The sequence below is a fragment of the Calypte anna genome, chromosome 26, assembly GCF_003957555.1.
Source record: "Calypte anna isolate BGI_N300 chromosome 26, bCalAnn1_v1.p, whole genome shotgun sequence".
Lineage (NCBI taxonomy): Eukaryota > Metazoa > Chordata > Aves > Apodiformes > Trochilidae > Calypte > Calypte anna.
In genome coordinates, this window is record NC_044271.1 from 4414679 (window position 1) to 4433441 (window position 18763).

At 57.7% G+C, this 18763-nt stretch overlaps 2 protein-coding genes across 2 annotated transcripts; one reads left to right on the plus strand and one right to left on the minus strand.

Annotated features, from left to right (window-relative positions):
* Positions 1 to 514: 514 nt before the first annotated feature.
* Positions 515 to 5815, plus strand: GPR37L1 (G protein-coupled receptor 37 like 1). Its single transcript, XM_008499528.2, has 2 exons — positions 515 to 1378; positions 4519 to 5815. The coding sequence occupies exons 1-2, from the start codon at positions 680 to 682 to the stop codon at positions 5329 to 5331; spliced, it is 1512 nt and encodes a 503-aa protein (XP_008497750.2). The 5' UTR covers positions 515 to 679; the 3' UTR covers positions 5332 to 5815.
* A 1339-nt stretch (positions 5816 to 7154) lies between these two features.
* ARL8A (ADP ribosylation factor like GTPase 8A) lies at positions 7155 to 18216 on the minus strand. The gene is made up of 7 exons (XM_030465624.1): positions 17861 to 18216; positions 13351 to 13431; positions 12506 to 12579; positions 10701 to 10794; positions 9490 to 9557; positions 8829 to 8899; positions 7155 to 8728 (listed from the first exon to the last, which is right to left on the minus strand). Exons 1-7 carry the CDS (start codon positions 17981 to 17983, stop codon positions 8679 to 8681), a joined length of 561 nt encoding a protein of 186 aa, XP_030321484.1. The 5' UTR covers positions 17984 to 18216; the 3' UTR covers positions 7155 to 8678.
* Between the last annotated feature and the right edge of the window lie 547 nt (positions 18217 to 18763).

Consider the following 18763-nt stretch of genomic DNA (forward strand, 5'->3'; position numbering starts at 1 on the left):
AGGAAGAACTTTTTACAATGAGGTTGGTGAAACACTGGCCCAGGTTGCCCAGAGAAGTGGTAGATGTTCCATCCCTGGAAACATCCAAGGTCAGGCTGAATGGAGCTTGGAGCAGCTTGATCTGGTTCCTGTTCACTGCTGGGGGGCTGGACTGGATGCACCTCCTGTCCTGAACCATTCTGTGATTCTGTGAAAATCGTTGTGTGAATGAGAGTCCAAGAGCATCACCCAGCTGAGGGAGAAACAGTGGGAGAAAGGAAAGCACTCAGCCCCAGCTGCTGCCTGCAGGTCCTGGGCAGACCACCAGTAGGATCCAGGAGGCTGTACTGGGGGGATGCTGGGGGATGCTGGGGGATGTTTAGAGGTGCTGGGGAGATGTTTGGCATTGCCAGGGAGATATTGACAATCGCCGAGGACCAGGCTGTTGAGCCGCCCTGTCTGGGACCTGGCACATCCCTGCAGAGCTTGGCAGGCTCCCCAGGAGCGGGAGGTGACCAGCAGAGGGCTGGCCCTGCTCTGCCTCTCCACGGAGCCTCTTTCCTCTGCCCAGAGCTCTCCGGACCCCACACTCCGGCTGCTCCTCTGCCCGCTGCGTCGCCGCCCGCAGCCCCCGGCTCCCTGCGCTCGGGACTGCTCTGTCTTCCACCCAACGCTTTCTCCGGAGGGTGCAGAGGGGACCATGCCCTCTCCACCGTCTCTTCTCCTCCTCCTCTTCCTCCTGCTGCTGCCGGGGCCGGGGGCTGTGGGGATGCGAGGCAGAGCTGGGCAGCCCGGGGCAAGCAGCAATCACCTTGGCCAGGGTGCAGACGGAGGTGGGACCGTGCCTTGGATTTCCCGGGATATTCCAGCGGTGCAGGAGATGAAGGAGAGGCAGCGGCGGGGGGCAGAGGAGGACTCCAAGTCGGTGCAGCAGTACGTGCCGGGGGTGAGGATGGAATTCCCTCGGCCCCTCAACTCCGTCAGTCTGCACCCAACCAAAGCCCTGCTGCCCTCCAGCACGGATCCATCCCAGCAGCAACAAGGGGTCCCCACGGATGGTGAGGGGGTAGCACCCCGAGCCAATCTCACTACTGTGTCTGACAAACGCTTGCAGATCCAGAACCCCCTGTACCCGGTGACAGAGAATTCCTATAGCGCCTATGCTGTGATGCTCCTGTCCCTCATTGTCTTCGCCGTGGGAATCATTGGAAACCTCTCTGTGATGTGCATCGTGTGGCACAACTACTACATGAAGAGTGCCTGGAACTCTATCCTGGCCAGCCTGGCTTTCTGGGACTTCCTTATCCTCTTTTTCTGCCTGCCTGTGGTAATCTTCAACGAGATCACCAAGATGAGGCTGCTAGGGGACCTGTCCTGTCGCATTGTGCCCTTCATGGAGGTAAGGTGCTGCACAGGGCCCTGGAGGGCTCAAGGAATTGTCTCCTCTTTGCTCTCCTGCTTCAGGGTTACTTCAGGCTGCCCGTGGCCTGGTGCAAGGGCTTTGTGCCCCCAAGACCCCCATCAGGAGGCATGGCAAGGAGCCAAAGGACAGTCCCAATACTGACCTTCACTTTGCCTCTGCTCTGGGACATTTCTCCATCTCTGCACTGAGAGCCAGGACTGAGAAGAGCCCTGAAACCCCCCTTTGTCCAGCCAGCATGTTGAATTTTGTCTGTGGGCTCTCCTCTGTCTGTCTGTCCCTGCCCCAGCCTGGGGGTTCAGCACTGGAGCAGGTTGGGCAGCACTGGTTGACAGTGGGCTCGGAAAACCCAAGGATTACATCTGAGAACCCAAGATCTTTGCTTGTTCCCAAGCCTCATGCACAGGGCCTTGTCCAGGGCGAGCTGGGACTCAGGGTGAGGGGGTCAGGCAGCATGGGCCAGGCTGCCCTAGGTGGTTCTGTTCTGCATGATGCTGCTCCTGTGGGGCATCTCCCATCTTGCAGGGATGATTGGGATCTGGCTGCTCCTCACTGTGCCCATGTAGGAGAGACAGACCCAGCCTGCCCGAGGTTCCAGAGTCCATTGTGCTGACCAAGGGAACAAACACAAGGTTGGAAGGGATCAGGGACAGTGCCAGCTCCCTGAAGACCCTATCCAGCTTGGTCACAGCAGACAGTGCTCAGACCCCACCAATCCCACCCAGTGGCAGTGCCTGTGGCACAGCACACAAAAACCAGCTGTGAGCTGAGGCCAGGGCTTGAGGACACAGGGGCTCCTGTCCTCGGTCCCCCCAAACCTGATCAGGCTGTGTGGGACCACAGACACCCCTCAGCACTGGTGGCCAGGCCAGCCTTGCCCTCCCAGGGCTGTCAGCATGCTAAGCTAGGACATGACCATCTATCATCACCAAACTTACCAGGCCTCAAGCCTGCTCAGAGAATTATCAGCTGGAGGGGACAGAGCAGCCCTTGGCATGCAGATAGGCAGAGCTTATGATCAAAGGGAGCTCAGCCATGACAGGCAAAGAAATGGCCCCAAGACATTGACATGTCCCATAATAATCCCCTCCCCAGCAGCCTCCTCCCTGGTCCAGGTTCTGCAAGGGCCCATGGGACTCAGGGGTTCAGGACCTGACTCCATCCAGCTCCCTGGGTGCCCAGTGTCCTCCTGCTTCACCTGAGAGCAGCTGCAGGTTGGAGTGATTCCAGCACAGGCTGGGGCATCCCTGGGGATGGCATCTCCAGGTCCAGGGATCCAGCAGCACCAAGAGAGGGAGAAGGGAAGGATGGTGCCATGTGGGGGCTGCTGAAGGATGGGCCAGAGTGAGCCATGGTCCTGGGGTGAGCCCTGCCAGCTCAGCTTCTCCTCCTCCTGCCTCTGGACCAGGCTGGCACGGGCTGGCAGGGGCTTCAAAGATTCTCTGTTCACCTGGCACCCAGGTCTGGGTGGGCATGGCCAGGCCAGAGCTCAAACCCCTGAAATGAGTCAGGCAGGAGAGAGGAACCCAGTCCCAGCCCAGTTTTTCCTGTCCAGCCTTTCTGGGCCAGCACTCCAGGCTGCCAGGTGAACTCTGCAAGGAGCAGATTTTTCTGTCCCCACCTTGTGGCTGCTCAAATGCTCTGGCAGGGGACCTGAAGCCAGGTGACAAGTGGTGTGCAGTGACCCATGGCACCACCTCTCTGTCCAGTCCCCAGTTCCCTTCCCTGCTGTTCCTCCCTGTGCTGTTACCTCTTCCACTGGCTGGGAATGGAGGGACCCAAATCCTCTCTAGGGAAGTGCCCTTAGACACTGCCCATGGAGAGGGACTTGGGACAAGGGAACAGAATGACAGGATGAGGGGAAATAGTTTCAAACAGTAAAGAGGGGAGATGGAGATGAGATCTGAGGGATAAATTCTTTGGTGTGAGGGTGCTGAGCCCCTGGCCCAGGTTGCCCCCAGAAGCTGTGGCTCCCCATCCCTGGCAGTGTTGAAGGTTGGATGGGGCTTGGAGCACCCTGGTCTGGGGGAGGTGTCCCTGATCAGGGCAGGGATTGGAACTGGATGGGCTTTAAGGTCCATTTACACCCAAATAATTTTATGAATCTATGAATCTGTGACATGAGCGGCATTGTGGGTGGTGGGGCTGGGTGCAGGATGGTGCTGGGCAAGTGCCTGGTGCTGGGCAAGTGCCTGGTGCTGTGTCTGGGGGGGATTCTGCTGCACAAAACTGAAACTGAAAACTGAACCTGATGTTGGGTGCTGGGTGTCAGTGCTGGTCATGAGCTGATACCCTCTGCACCACTGCAGTGGCTGATCCAGGACCACTGGAAAAAAGTAGTTCCTGACCTGTTTGGGATTGCTGCATCATGCAGAGCCCTGGAGCCCTGAGAGTTTTTCTGAGTGCTGGGAAGGTCCTTCAGGACAGGGTGACACTTGATGGCTTTGTGAGGCCAGGAACAGACGTGGGGCTGGTGGGCAGCAGCTGGTGGGACTCTGCCATTTTCCTGGCCGAGGGCTGTGAGACTTGGCTCTGAACAAAGCTGGAGCTCTGGGACAGTGGGGCTGGGATTGTGAAAGCTGATTGTGACCCTCAGTGCCTTGCCAGCCCTCCCAGAGCCTTGGTTCCTCTGCCTCCTTTGGCCCCTTCCCTTTGGCATCCAAGATGTTTTTCCTGACGCTCTCAATGCAGCGGAAATTGTCCCAAGCTGATCTGCGACAAGGGCTCCTTCAGCTCCCCGGGGCTGTCTGGGAAGCAGGAAACAACTGTGCAGAGCCACGCAGGGACAAACCAAGCTGGGGCAGCTGGGGGAATCTGGGAAGGTGCTAGTGGGAGCGATGATCCCTGCTTTTCCTCTTCAAGAACCATCTGGAATGAAAGAAGAGCTTGAGGGAGACTCATGCTATTCCCAGACGTCCAGCAAAGTTTCTCTCTTCCAGAGAAAAAGGAGCTGGGCAAGCACAAAGAGGTCAAAGGACATTTTCCTCCACTGTCCTTTCAGGAGTCAGAGAAAAGCATCCACAGGCTGCATGGAAGGGTTTTTGGGCTTTGGTCTTGGGGAGCCACCACCCACGCTGTCCCTGCAATAAGGGTCACTGCTTCTCCCTCTCCTTTTCCAGGTGTCCTCGCTGGGAGTCACCACCTTCAGCCTCTGTGCCCTGGGCATTGACAGGTTCCACGCAGCCACCAGTCCCCAGAGCAGTGCCCGTCCCATAGAGCAGTGCCAGTCCATCATTGCCAAGCTGGCTGTCATCTGGGTGGGCTCCATGACCCTCTCGGTGCCGGAGATCCTGCTCTGGCAGCTGGCGCAGGACACGTCCCCCGTATCTGGCACGGTGACAGAGTATTGCATCATGAAGCCCTCGTCCAACCTGCCTGAGTCCATCTACTCCCTGGTGCTCACCTACCAAAACGCTCGGATGTGGTGGTATTTTGGTTGCTACTTCTGCTTGCCCATCCTCTTCACTGTCACCTGCCAGCTGGTGACCCGCAGGATCAGCGGTACCGAGAAGAAGCCCGAGAGCCGAGGGACCAAGCAGAGCCAGGCTGAGAGTCACTTAAACTGCACCATCATTGGGCTGAGCATCATCTACGGGCTTTGCACCACCCCCGAGAACGTCTGCAACATTGTGGTGGCCTACATGTCCCCGGAGATGTCCAAGCAGACCTTGGACCTGCTCCATCTCATCAACCAGTTCTTCCTGTTCTTCAAGTGCTCGGTCACCCCTGTGCTGCTCCTCTGCCTCTGCAGACCCCTGGGCCAGGCATTCATGGACTGCTGCTGCTGCTGCTGTGAGGGCTGCAGCCCTGACACTGCCTCCAGTGAGGGCAGTGCTGACAGCAAGCTCAAAACAGAGATGTCCTCCTCCATCTTCTTCAACAAGCCCCGGGAGTCCCCCCCGCCCCTAATGGCCCTGGGCACCCCTTGCTAAGTGCCAGCAGGGAGCTGTAGAGATCAATCCACCACCTCCTCCCAAGACCAAATGTTGTTTTGCCATTAGTGCCCATGTCTGGATGTGGAGCAAGCAGAAGAGACAGCTCAGGGGTTTGCACCGTGGCCTTCAAACCCCACATTGGGAGAGCTGGGCTTGAAACCCAAGTCCCTGGGGCTCCCCTGGCAGCCTTCTCACCTCCCCAGCAAGGCCATCAGCACCCTCCCATCCTGGCTGCCTGGCCAAATTCAGAGGGGTTGCTGCTCTGGAGATGGAGTTGTGCCAGAAAGGTCCCATATGAACCTCCAGAGGGTCGCAGAGCTCATAGCAAACAAACTGCCCTTGTCCTGACTCATCCCCTCCTGCCAACCCCTTCCTCAGTAGAAGGTTCCTGTGACTCTGTCCCCTTGGATCCAAGCAGTGCCCTTTACCAGCTCAATAAACCATAACCTAGAGCACCTGGTGCATGCAGGTGTCCAGCACCCTCCAGCTGAGCCCCAGGGAGCCAGCACCTGGGCCTTGGGTGACCTTTTCCTGAGGGTTCTGGGGTGGGCATGGGCAGGATGGGGGCAGGGGGGCAGGACAGAGCCTTGCCAGCTCAGGCACCTCCTGAGGTTGATGGGGAAGGGGGTGATGCTGAGCCAGCTGGTGCCAGGCCATACCTTGGGGTTCCCTTCCCAAGCACTGGGTTCAGGGGAGGGTGGTTTGTAGGACCCAGGTGGGTCCCAGCACTGGGCTGTGATGCTCTGCAGCCTGGCAGGGAGGTTTTTGTTCTGCACTGTGCAGGATCATGGTAATGCTGTGCTGCGGGTGAACCCTTTGGGGGGGAACACATCTCATCTCAACAGCCCCACGCAGGGCCCCTGACCTTCACCCACCTGCTCACTGCAGGGATAAAGTTGTCCCAGGATGATGGGTTCAGGGCATCTGGGTTTCCACATCCATCCCCTGCCTGAGGCTCTTGCTCTGGGGTGGTGGGAGGGGGCTGAGGGCAGCCTGGGCCAGGGGAGCTGTGAGAGCTCCTTGTCCTGGGGCTGGCAGCCACCCCAGCCCGTGGATGCCAGGGAGAGGGAGATGGTTCCTAGGGGCTGGTGAATGCAAGGGTCTCACTGCAGGCTTTGTGTGCACAGACACCCACTGGGGCTTTGCTTTCACAGCCCCGTTTCCAGGGAAACAAAAGCCCCAGTTTTCTTCCAAGAGCACAAAACTGGGTTTTTTCCTTTTCCTCCCCCCATCCCCCCCTCCCAGTGCTGGGCCCTGCAGGTTGGGAGCAGCTGCAGAGGGGAAGGGGTTCATCCTAATGCAGGGAGAGAAGAGAGGGAGCAGAGGATGCCCCTGCCCCTCCCTCCCTGCACTCCCCTGGGGCTAGAGGGGTCCCCGGGTGGGTTTGGGATGGGAGGATGGAAGCAGAGGCAGCTCTCATGCACTTGGACACTGCTGCCCTGTCCTGAGCTCGGGCCAAGGGTGAACAAAGCCAGGATTGTTGCTGATGTGTGGGGAGGGGTAGGGGGGGGCACAGGCAGCACAATCACCCCAAGCTGCCAGCAGCACAGCCCCACAGAAGACACAACACCCCACGGGCCCCCAGGGACACCACAGACCTGGGGTGTCCCCCCCAGCAATGCCCACAGCCCCCCAGGAGGGCAGATCCATCCCTCCCAGTTGGGTCCAGAACCTCTTGGGTGAGCACATCCCTGTGGGGTACCTGGCACTTCCAAAGGAACAGAAACCCCAACGCTACAGAGGTGTGGACATGGCCCCCAGGGAAGATGGGTAGGTGAGGGTGAGGAAGCAACGTGACTGCATCCACACCCACCAACGCAAAATTGTTAATTTATTATTATTAGGAGGCAAAAAAAAAAAAGAGTACAGTTACAAGAATCATTTCCCAACAGAGGTCAAATCTGAGCCAAAATATGTCTTAAAAAAAAAAAAAGGGTACAAGGGGGGGGTGACAACACTTTATAAATCATTATAATAAAAAAAAAAAAAAAAAGGAAACCTCTCTGTGCAACTCCGCAAAAAATGAGAACAGAAGAGAAATCCCCAGCAACAAGGACCCCCCAGCCCCCCCCCACCCCCTGCCCCAGCCCTCAGCTGGATACAGGCAGCTGCTTCCCTCTGCTCTGCCTCTGACCTGACCCCTCCAGGTACCAGTTTGTCCCCCCCAGCCCACTAAGCCTCCTAAACTGGCTCCAACCCCACTGTCCAGGCCCCCTGCTTGCACCTCCAGAGCCCCAGCAACTCATCAGACGATGCAGATGGGGAAAAGCCTCCCCCCAGAATTTCCTCCTGCTGATCAGGACCCAACTGTCCCCTCCCCAGCCCCCAGGCAGCAGAGCTGGGGGTGCTGTGGGGAGCAGGGCACGGGGAGCTGGGAAGGTTCTGGAACACTGCCCAGCACTGGCAGGCAGGGGACTGGGTGTGCAGGGACTCTCTGACCCCACGTGTATCTCTGGGATGTCCCTGGGTGTCCCCATGTGTGCTCCCCCTCCCCAGGGTCCCTGCACCATGTCCTTGGCCAGGGCTGAGCCAGCAGCCCCCAGCCCTTTTGCTACCTCTGGGGGCAGCTGCAGCAGGGAAGGGACATGAGCCACCTCCCTGTGGGGACACTGGGCTCACTGGGACCCCCTCCCCGTGCTGGCACCAGCCCCTGCATGGCCACCCCAGCACAGCAGGGACAGGAGCAGGGCAGGAGAAGGACGAAGAGGAGGAGGGGGTGGTTGGGGCAGTGGCAGAGCAGCCAGAGGCAGGGGGTGACAGATCCCAAAGCAGGGAGGAGCCCAGGAGGAGGCATTGCCTCACCCCAATCCCAGCCCCATGGGACTGAAGGCTCAGGAGGACAAGGCAGGCAGAGTCCTGACACCCCAAGCCCAGGGCTCAGGGAGGACCCTGGGAGGAGGTGAGTGAGGTGAGTGAGTCCCAAGGGACATGCCCAGAGCCTGGCACGGCCCTGTCCCCAGGGAGCTCCCTTCTGACACCCTCATCTCCCTCAGGCAGCCTCAGGGCACCCTCAGCTTTCCTACTGCTCACAGGGCCCATTCAGTTCAGCACTGTTGCTTAACTTAAAAAATTAAAATATATATACATATATATATATACTGTATACACAGACAACAACAGAATAGTGCCAAAAGAGGAGGGAGAGACAGAGAGAGGGAGGAGAGGAGGGCAGAGTTGGACATTTTCTTTACAATAAAAACAAGGGCTCCACCTCAACAAGAGCGGAGTCTGGGGTCCCCTAAAAATACCCAACTAGAGAGATCTTGAGGGACAGAGCAGGTGAGAGGAGGGGCAGGGGCTTGTACAATGGCATCTTCCCAATCTGAGCCGTGCTCTGCAGGATCTCAGCTTCTCCTCGACTTTGAGTGTTGGATAAGCCACTGTAGGGTGATGTCTGTGAAGGCAAACAGACACTTACAGCCTCCCCCTCCTCCACACAACCTCTTCCCTCACCCCTGTACCCCAAGCATTGCTCTGCAGCCCTGGGCACTCACCAATATTGTCCTTTTCTTTGCAGGAGATGGAGTAGCAACAAATCTCACGGTCCTGGATGGCAGAGAGGTTCCTGCAGGAGAGGAGTGAGCCCTGGCTGCAGACCCCTGGGGCCTCCAGGCAGCCTCATGGGGGGTCCCTTTGGACCTTGACTCCAAAATGGGGACATTTTGCATGAGCAACACCTCCCCAGGCTCCCAAGGGACTGTGTGTGGGTTGGGTGAGGACATCAGTGCCCCATGCCCACAGCTGGTGGCCACACACATGAGGTGCAGGAATTATGTGACAGAGCAGGAGGGACCCTGCACCACTGACAGGCTGGCCATGACATGAAAATCACAGCTTTCCTCCTTAAATCCTGCCTGTATGGCCCTGTGGCAAGATGGGACAGGGAGTGGCACTGGGCACTGCACAGGGACAGATCTCGGAGCAGTGTCTGGGAGTACAGAGATGCTCCAGTCCCAGCTCCCTGTGGCACACAGGACCTGGCACTGATGGCCACGGTCCCAGCTCCTCCCCATTCTTGTCCCCTCCCCTGATCACTGCCTTGGCCACCCCTAGCCCATCCCAGACACTGTAGCACCACCTCAGCTGGGGAAGGGTGACTGTACCAGAGGGGACACAGCAGGGAGAGGGTTGTCACCTCTTTGTGCCACCACTTACATCTTCTCAATGAGCTCCTTCTCATCCAAGGCACCAGGGAGGTCTCGCTTGTTCCCCAGCACCAGGACCTGCAGGGCAGGAGAGGGAACACTTGAAGCTCTTGGCCACCAACCAGACCAGGCAGTAACCTCCTTCTGCCACCCCAAAGCAGGTCCTGCTTCAGATGTAAGACAGCCCTGGCCACTTCACCAGGGTGTGCCCAAAGAGAAAACCCTCAGCAGGCAATCAGCAGGCAGAGCCCTTCAATTAACAGTCTGAATTAGGGTGTACACAGCATCTCATGAGCACTCTCTAGTCCCAGGGAGAAGCTGGCCCCACAGCACATCTGTCCTGAAGGCCACCAGCATCTGTCCTGCCGTCTAGAACATTCTCCCAGGTGTCTCTGGATGGCTTTGAGCAAAATGTGGATTGAAAAGGCTGAACCCAGAGCTGCCAGGAAGGAGTGAGATAGGGACAGCAATGCAGAACCTGCTCTCTGCAGGCAGCCAGCCCAAAAAAGCAGCAGCTCATTGGACTATCCACTCATCTCTTATTTCAAGGCTTTTCACAACCACAAAAGCATCCTCAGACTGGAAGGGAAGTAACCACCCAGCAGGACTCGTTTGTCCTCCTGGAGGGTGCCACATGACTGTCACCTGCCAAGGACAGCACTGAGCCTGCAGCATTCCCCCAATGAAACCTGGAGATGTGTTCTCAAAAAACAGAAAGGCTGCAAGTGCAGCACGTGATACTGGGAGCTTCATTTAATTTGCACCAAAGGTTTGGGATACTCAATTAGCTCCTCTTCAATTAGCAGGATGGTGATTGAGATGCTCCATAAGCATCCTGCCCTGACACAGTGTGCCCCATGCTGCCACCTTCCTGAGAATGTCACAGCCCAGCAGCTGCGCTCCTAGGGGACAAGACTTTGACATCCCACAATAAACAAGGTGCAAATTGATGTGAGAGGATAGATTTTGCACATCAAGGGTTTTGAGGTTTTTTTGTGTCTTCCAAAGCTCCCTTCCTTGCTGGCTGGCCTGGTCCTGGGCTGGAAAAGCATCAAATCCCCAGCTCCCACAGGAGTACAGCAGGGAAGGGGAGCCCCTCCATGAAGGGAATTTCCCACCCAAATCAACACTGCACAGTGCAAGCCTCTTGCTCCAGCCCTGGCAGTCACCAGCCTGGGGACCATGGGCAGGCAGGGGGAACCTGGCCTGGCAGGAGCTCACCGGGATGCCCTGGAGCTGGGGCTTGTCAAGCAGGTTGTGTAGCTCATTCTTGGAGGCTTCTATCTTCTCCTGGTCAGCAGCATCCACCATGTACCTGCAAGGGAAGGGACACCAATGAGCACAGTCCCCAAGGTCCCTGAGGTCCCCAGTGCTGTGCTGGGCTTTGTGTCACCACCAAGCCTTGCTTGCACGGCAGCCAACAATTCCTGGGCCAGTGCATGGAGGTGATGGACAATGGGATCCTCCCAACAGAGTCTCTTTTCCCAGAAGAGGGCTGGAGTGTTGTTGAGAGCCTCTCCTGTCTCCCAGGGGAGTCGAGGATCTTCCTGTCCCTATCTCCCAGGAGCCCAGAGCAGGGGGAAGGCGGGCAAGGGGAACCCAGGAGCTGCACAACACAGGTTGTCCCCAGGCACCAAAGCAAAACTGGGTGGCAGCTCCTTACAGAAGGAACACCCAAAACAAAGGACAACAAGTGTAGAAGAGGAGCTGAGGATGGAGAACACATTGAAGGGAGACCCTGGCAGAGGGAAGGACCTACTTGTCTTTTCCACAGGAGCAATCCTGGGGCACAGAGCAAAGGGCAGGTGAAGCCAGCAGGCAGCAATGCTTGTTCTTAGCAGAGGGGGAAATCAGGGAAGGATTTAGATCTTATGCATGGACACCCATCCTGCAAAGGATGTAAGTGAAGCCAAACCTAAGGAGAGTAACTGATCAATGTGGCCTTTATTATAAAGATCAAGAAGCTGGCAGAGAAGTGAGAAACACCACCAAGCTTCATCAGGTCCGGAGGGGTTTATTATAAAAATAAAAAAAGTGCTTTTAGCTACTGAAGCACCAAACACAGGAAAACACCAGCCTGCCACCAGCCTTCGTCATTCCAGACAGTGTGGGAGGGCTGAAGGACACAGAAAAGGGATGGGACACAGCTGGAAACAAGGAAGGCAGACTGGAGCATGGTCCCTTTTATTTCCTCTCAGTCAGATGGGCCATTTTGGAAAAAAATGTGAAATTATGGAAAAGACAGTGGAAGGAGTGAAAAAAACGGGATTTTATTTCCAGCAAAGCTCCAGAAAAATAAAATGTGTCGAGGCCATGTCCCAGCATGGTGACAAACAGCAAGGGCAGAAGTGGACACTGCTGCTCCCAGATAAGCTGGACAAGCAATCTCAGACTCCTCACACCTATCAGACCTACAGCTGGGAAGGGCAGCAGACACTAAGCCTGCTCAGTGCACTGCCAACTGCTGAAGATCGAATCAATCTCATTTTCTAATTGTGTTTAAGCAACACTGATGCGGTCTCCAAGAGGAAATTCTTGTCTTTAGGAGCAGGCAGACTGCTTCCCATCTACATCTTGTCAGGCTCCTCTCCAGCTTGGACTCCGTGGGACTGCCCTTACTGCCAGGTTTATCAGCAGGGGACAAGCACGGACACACAGTGACCCTCAGCAGGGAGAATCCCAGCCCAAGGTTCATCTGGCACCACAAAACCACCATGACTGGAAACATGCTGCCAGCTGCCCTTAAAACCAGCTCTTTTGGAAGGGCTGAGCCCCCCCAGGCAGCCCAGGGGAACCAGGAAGGGAAAATCAGACTGGGCTGAGTGTTGCTGGAAGGAGCTGGCAGGGCCCTGGCTGCCCTGAGCACCCAGGGGAGCACCCAGGAAGTATATGCACACCCAACATCAGTGCCTGGCTCTGGCTCTGCCCTGTCCCGCATCCCCTGGGGGGGGGGAGAAATGGGACTGTGACCCCCTGGCAGGGCTCACCACGGGTGTGTGGGAGCTGGGGGTCCCAGGGATACTCACACGATGGCACTGACTCCACGGCAGTACCGCTCCCACATGCTACGGAACCGCGGCTGGCCACCAATGTCCCAGAGCTGTGACAAGGACAAAGGGGGGGGTTTGCCCCAACCATCCTCACCATTTTCCCACCATCCTGACCTTTTCCCACCATCTTGTCCAAGACCCTTCCCCACCCAGCCGAAACATGCATGCAACAGACCCCAACCCCTTGCTCTTTGTCCCAAATGGAGGGAGGCTCCCGACTCAATACAGAAAGGGACATCCCAGGGCAGGGCAGCTGAAGGGACACTCCCTGTGACATTCCTCTGGTGGCACAGGGGACCCCTGCCCCAAGCTGAGGGGCTCCTCCCCATGCCTGCCACCCGTCCTGGGCTTTCCCCGATGTACTGCCATTTCAAAACACTCAGCACGCCCTCAGAATTGTGTCTGCCACTGGCAGAGATCACCCACGACCTTTTCCAGTCTGTCCCACTGATCTTTCCCAGCCTAATCAAGAGCCCCTGGAAGATCCAGAAGGGGGAGAAACCTCCTTTCCCTTTGCTCTGGATGCAGAGACCACCACTACAAGCCATGACCCTCCCTGGCACCCCCACCCTCACAAAGGTGACTCCATCCACAAGTTTTTATAAGAAAATCCCCAGCTCTGCAGCCTGGACTGGCTCTAACTACAGAGCTGGATCCACTGCATCCCTTTCCACCATCCCCTCCAGTGGGTACCTGCAGAACCCTAACTGGACAGATCCCCCAACCACCCTGGGGCTTCCAGCATTTTTCATTCTCCAGAAGTTCCACCAACCTCTTCACCCCAACTTTCATCCCAAGAGACAATAATATCCAGACCTCACCTTGATGGTGACATTGCCCTTGGTGATCTTCCTCATGTTAAAGCCCACGGTTGGGATCATGTCCTCATTGAACTGTCCTGACTGCAAGGAACAAGGTGAAATGTGTCAGGAGGCAGGGAAACCCTGACAGCCTCCCCAGTTGCCTGGAAATAAACCTGAACCCCAAAACCAGCCCTGTGGTGGGACAGCACGGCCTCCTCCTGGTCTACAATGCCTGCAAAATTTGAGCCAAGGAGATGAAAAAACCTGCAGCAGGGAAATCCTGCAGCAGCTGTGTGGGGCATCAGGTGCCCAGGCTGTCCCTATGAAGCCCTCAGCCACCATCTCAGAGGATCAGCCAACCCAACCCTTTCCTGGTGGGATTCCCAAGCTCTTTCCAGGAGGAGACAGAGCCCTTTGCCAACTGCAGTGACCCCAGTCAGCCGTGCAAGGCCACAGGACCTGCTGGCAGCCCTGCACCAGGAGTCCTGGGGGCTGCAGCATGGTTCCTGCTGTGGATCATTTATTATCAGCCCAAACCCAACTAATTTCTGCTTTCCTGATGGTCTGCCACCTGCCTGTGCAGGTCCTCTGGCCCCTACACCCTGCCTGGTGGCCCTGCTAGGAGATGTGGGGGGGGCCCCAAAGGGTTCCCTCTCCCCATCCTCGGAAGCTGCCACCTCCTGTGCTCCAGCAGCACCCAGGCAGAAGGATGAAACTGCTGCAGATCAGAAGCATCCCACAGCCACCAGAAAACTAGGTTAGAATTGCCTGAGTGGTGAACAGGCCCCAGGCACCACCAGGAGATGCTGCTGGCCAGCCCATGTGCCTGGTTCCACACACATGGGAGGGAGGGGACAGTGGCCCCAGCCTGGTGAAGCCCACCTCACCTTCCAGTTTGCTGCTCAAATCCCGCTGCTGTGAGATGATCCTGGGCTGAGCAGCACAGAAGGATGCTCCAGGCAGCCCCAGGAGCATCCCTGGGGCAGGAGCTACAACAATCTGTCACCCTCTGCCTCCTGAAGCTTTCTGCCTATCTGGCAGCATCATGGCCCTCAAAAACACCTTTAACTTCGTTGCTTTAAAATCCATCACTGTGGAGGGCCCTGCAGCTGGATGCCAGGAACATGATGGAAAAATAGGGTTGGATAGGGTAACACAGCACTGGGGCTTTTGGCCACCAGTGCCAGAAACCTGCAGGAACCACCAACTGCAGCTGAGCTGAGTCCAGCAGCTCTTGACTGGCTTAAAAATCTCAGTTTCTCAAGGACTTTTCCGGGTTTTCTTTCAGTTGAGACAAACCTCAAAAAGAGAAGGCCATTTTCTGATAAGCAGAATTTTGTGCCTGGTTGAGCCACCAGTTCCTCCAGACTCACCATGTCAGCAACTCCCCTGGTTTTTCCTGACTTCTTCCAACAGCTCTGCAAGATGTGCCACTTCCCTTTTTCATTTCCCTTTTGGATTCATCAGCAGAGCCCAGCAGCCCAGGGGTCTCCAGGACATGGTGCACTCAGAAACCAGGCTGGGGCCTGGGAGGGAAGGGTGTGGGGCACAGCAGGGGAAGCATTCAGGAACCCCTCTTCCAACAGAGAGAATGTTTCTTGTGCTCTGAGACAATGTCTCTGAGGTTCAACATCTTATTTGACTTTTATGGAGAAAAATGAAGTTTCCTAGATGAAAGGAAAAATCCTTGGGCTGCTTTTGCTTCTCCAGCACACTGCAGCTCAAAACACCAGGGGTGCTGACCCAGCACCCTATTCGAGGCAGCGAGGACACAGGAGATGCTCCCAGCAGCTTCTCAGGGATGCAAAGCACAGCTCTCAACTCTGACTTAGCCTGGGCACCTCTGTCCCTGAGCTGCAGCAATGTCTGCACCTGCCTCCAGCTGGAAGTGTCTGGAATGAGCCAGGATCTGGATGGAGGGACAGAGATGTGGGCACACAAAGTGCTGATAGCTCTGCAGTGACTGCTTCCTGGGCGCAGGACATGTGCACGATGGCAGCAGAGTTTCTGTTAGAGAAACTCTGGGAGAAAAGCAAAAGCCTCTGGATCTAAGAAGCAAAGCACTGAGAAGGTTCCATTTCTAGGAGCTTGGGGAATCCTGGGGGACAGGACCAGAGCACAGCACTGCACATCCCCAGCCATGCAATGCAGGGGCAGCAGCAATGCCCTCAGAGGGCTCCAGATCCTTGGGGACACAGTGAAGGTCACAACCCTGCCCTCAGCATCGTTTCCTCTTGTAGGAACCAGGAGTGTGCTCTCTGCTGTTCAGTGCATGTCTACAGACACAGTGGACCCACACATGTCCTTGCACCCTTGATTCTGGTATCCCAGCCAGAGGGATGGCCCCAGCAATGGCTCCTTGAAGCCATGGTGTTCAACCTGTCCTCACCCTACAAGGTCTCCATGTCCCTGCTCTGTCACACTCAGTATCCATCTCTCTCCTGTCCATGGTCCCACAAATGCAGCACTGGGGCAGTGTGGCCCATCTCCTGTTTCTGAGGCTTCTCAGAGATCTCCAGGCACAGCCCTGGTCTCAGCTCAATCTTCTCCCTTCCCAGCCCATCCTCTCCCGAGCAGTGCTCCCAAACCAGCCATGATGCAGCCAGCAGCAAGGCTGGAGGAGCTTGCACCTTGCAGGACACTTGGGGACCCTGCCAGGGCAGTCTGTCCTGCCTCATCAAACTGCATTTCTAACCATTTCCCTGGGTCAGGGTCTCTCTGCTGTGTGTTTGGATGTCTGAGCATCTGTTCTCCAAAAGAGGGTTCAGAGGCCACCTGTCCCAGTTGCAACCACCAAAGAAAGTTTTTAAGCATTGCCCAAGACATCTTCTTGAAGGACATTGCTTGGGTTTTGTGTGCACCTGCCCCGGGATCTGAACTTTGCAAATAACTTCACAGACAGAGAAGCAAAGCAGCAGCAGAGACTCAGCTCCTTGCTCAGCACCCTGAGCCTGACTGACCTGCAAGGGTGTCAGACGACCCCAGGGATTTCCAGCCCTGTGCAAGGCAAAATGGCCCAACAGCTTTGGGATAAAGCTTCCTCACCCTTTACACTGATCTATTAAAATGGCATTAAATTACTTCTCCATTTCTCATGTAGCCTGTATTGCTATTACCAGCACACACCAGGCCCAGAGCAGGATTAGCCTACATGTGGCACCACTGGATTCCACCCTGATGTGAGATGCAAAAAAGGACCATTAAGCATGCGAAGAGCAAGGATGAAGTCAGCCCAAAAAAGGACTGGTGCCATCACTGTCCCAGAGACACAGCAACTCCCTGTCCTGGGAGCTGGCATGGAAGAAGCAGCACAACACCTGAGCAGTGAATGCCAGGGAAGAGCTGGAGAGCAGGGGCACCACCATCTCCGAGGAAAAACCATTTTTGGGTGTTTTCCCACTGCCCCAGGCACTTCAGGAAGGATGTTTCTATCCCCGTACCACCAGTGTAAACCCTCGTGGGGGGTGTAGTGCAAGCAAAACCTCCAAATAAGTGGGAAAATCCCCTTTGACAGCACCCAGCACCCTGAGTGAGCAAAAAGAACTTGCTCTGCTTTGAAGCCGAGGCACGGAGCAAAGCAACGTGAACGGACACGGTGGGGGGGACGCAGCTGAAGGGTCTGCATCCACCTCCTCCATGAAATCCCTGAGAGCCAGGGCCCAAACCAGTCCTGCCGGGATCCTCCTGCCTGGCAGCATCGCGTTTAGAGAGGGCGAGAACATCCCCAAAAGGCAGAGGGGAGGCTGAGCCGAACATCCTCACGGGTGAAACCCCACCCGGGGCTTGAGCATCCCCGGACCCGGGGAGAGGACGGCGCCGAAGGGAGAAGCCGGGGGGAAAGAAGGGGTCCCCGGGGCGAGAATCGGGGTCCAGCCGGTACCGGGAGGTGCCAAGAAACCCCGCGGCTGTTGGGTGCTGAACGCCGCGGACCGCCAGGAAAAAACCTCCCGGCAAGGCCCCGGCTGAGCGGGCCCGGCCATGACAAAGCGTCCTGAGGAGGGGACGGAGAGGAAGGGGCGGGGGGGTCCCCAAGGGCCCAGACCCCGCGGACACCCGGTTCCGGCAGCCCCAGCCCGGCCGGGAAGGGCAGAACGGGCCTGGGATCCATCCTGCCCTGGGCCCTGCTCCTGCTCGGGGCTGCGGGGGGAAAACCCCGAGGTGTGCCCGGGTGTGCCCCCCCCAACCCCGCACAGCCCCGCACTCCACACGGTGTCTGGGCCGAGAGGCGATGGATCGGAGCGATTCTGCGGAGAGATTTGGGGCTGCGGTACAGCGGGGATGCAGCGGGGGGGGCGAGATGGGTGCGGTGGGGTGCGGGGCTCGGGAGCGGGGCGGGGGGTGCAGGTGGGGTGCGGTGAGTGTGCAGTGGGTGCAGTGTGTGCAGTGAAGGTGCAGTGTATGCAGGGGGGGTGCAGTGTGTGCAGTGGGGGAGCAGTGGGTGCAGTGGGGGTGCAGTGGGTTCAGTGGGCAGCCGGAGGGGTCTGCCAAGCCGAGGGCCCCGCAGGGGGTGGGGGCCGCCGCCGCTCACCGCGATCACGTTGACGAAGGTGGTCTTGCCCGAATACTGCAGCCCCACCAGGGTCAGCTCCATCTCCTCCTTCCAGAACAGCGCCCGGAACCAGTCCAGCAGTTTGTTGAAGAGCGCCAGCATGGTGCCGGGCCGGGCCGCGCCGAGCGAGGCCGAGCCGAGCGGGATGGAGACGGGGCGGGGCCGAGCCGAGCGGGGTCGAGCGGTTCCGGGCCGAGCCGATCGCGGACGAATGGAACCGAGCGGTTCCGGGCCGAGCCGAGCGGGTTCCGAACGGGATCGGTCCGGGCCGCTCCGCCGCCCCGGTATTGTCCGCGCGCCCTCCTGCCGCACCGCCGCGCGCCGCCTCGCGCCCCGCACGCGCCGGGTGGGGTCCGCGCGCCGACCGCCACAGCCGTCACTGGAGCCCCCTGGCGGCCGGGAGGAATCACTGCAGCGGAGACCGCGAGCACGGGAGCGACCGGGGCAGCGGCATCGAACCCCGACTGCCACGCCCCGAACCCAAACTGACACTCCCTGCACCCCCACTGACACACCCCGAACCCCGACTGACACCCCCTGCACCCCCACTGACACCCCCCGAACCCAGACTGACACCCCCCGAACCCAACTGACACCCCCGAACTCCGACTGACACCACCGAACTCAGATTGCCATCCCCCGAACCCCGACTGCCATCCCCCGAACTCCCACTGCTACCCCCCGAATCCCCACTGCCACCCCCCCCACTGCCACCTCCCCGCACCCCTCCTGGCTGTCTCTGGGCAAAATGTCACTTGATGTCACCCAGCGCTGCCGGGAAGGAGTGAGATGGGGACAGCAACAGAACCTTCAGCACTGCCAGGGCTGGGGCATCCTGGGCCAGGGGCTCCTCACCCACACAGCCAAGAATTTCTTCTTAAT

Excerpts from the sequence above, each read along its gene's own strand:
- GPR37L1 (XM_008499528.2), top strand. The coding sequence starts at position 680 with ATGCCCTCTCCACCGTCTCTTCTCCTCCTCCTCTTCCTCCTGCTGCTG. Across the intron at positions 1,379-4,518 it reads GCATTGTGCCCTTCATGGAG|GTGTCCTCGCTGGGAGTCAC; the intron begins GTAAGGTGCTGC and ends CTCCTTTTCCAG.
- ARL8A (XM_030465624.1), bottom strand. The coding sequence starts at position 17,983 with ATGCTGGCGCTCTTCAACAAACTGCTGGACTGGTTCCGGGCGCTGTTC. Across the intron at positions 12,580-13,350 it reads AGGGCAATGTCACCATCAAG|CTCTGGGACATTGGTGGCCA; the intron begins GTGAGGTCTGGA and ends TCCTTGTCACAG. Across the intron at positions 10,795-12,505 it reads CGTGGAGTCAGTGCCATCGT|GTACATGGTGGATGCTGCTG; the intron begins GTGAGTATCCCT and ends CTTCCCTTGCAG.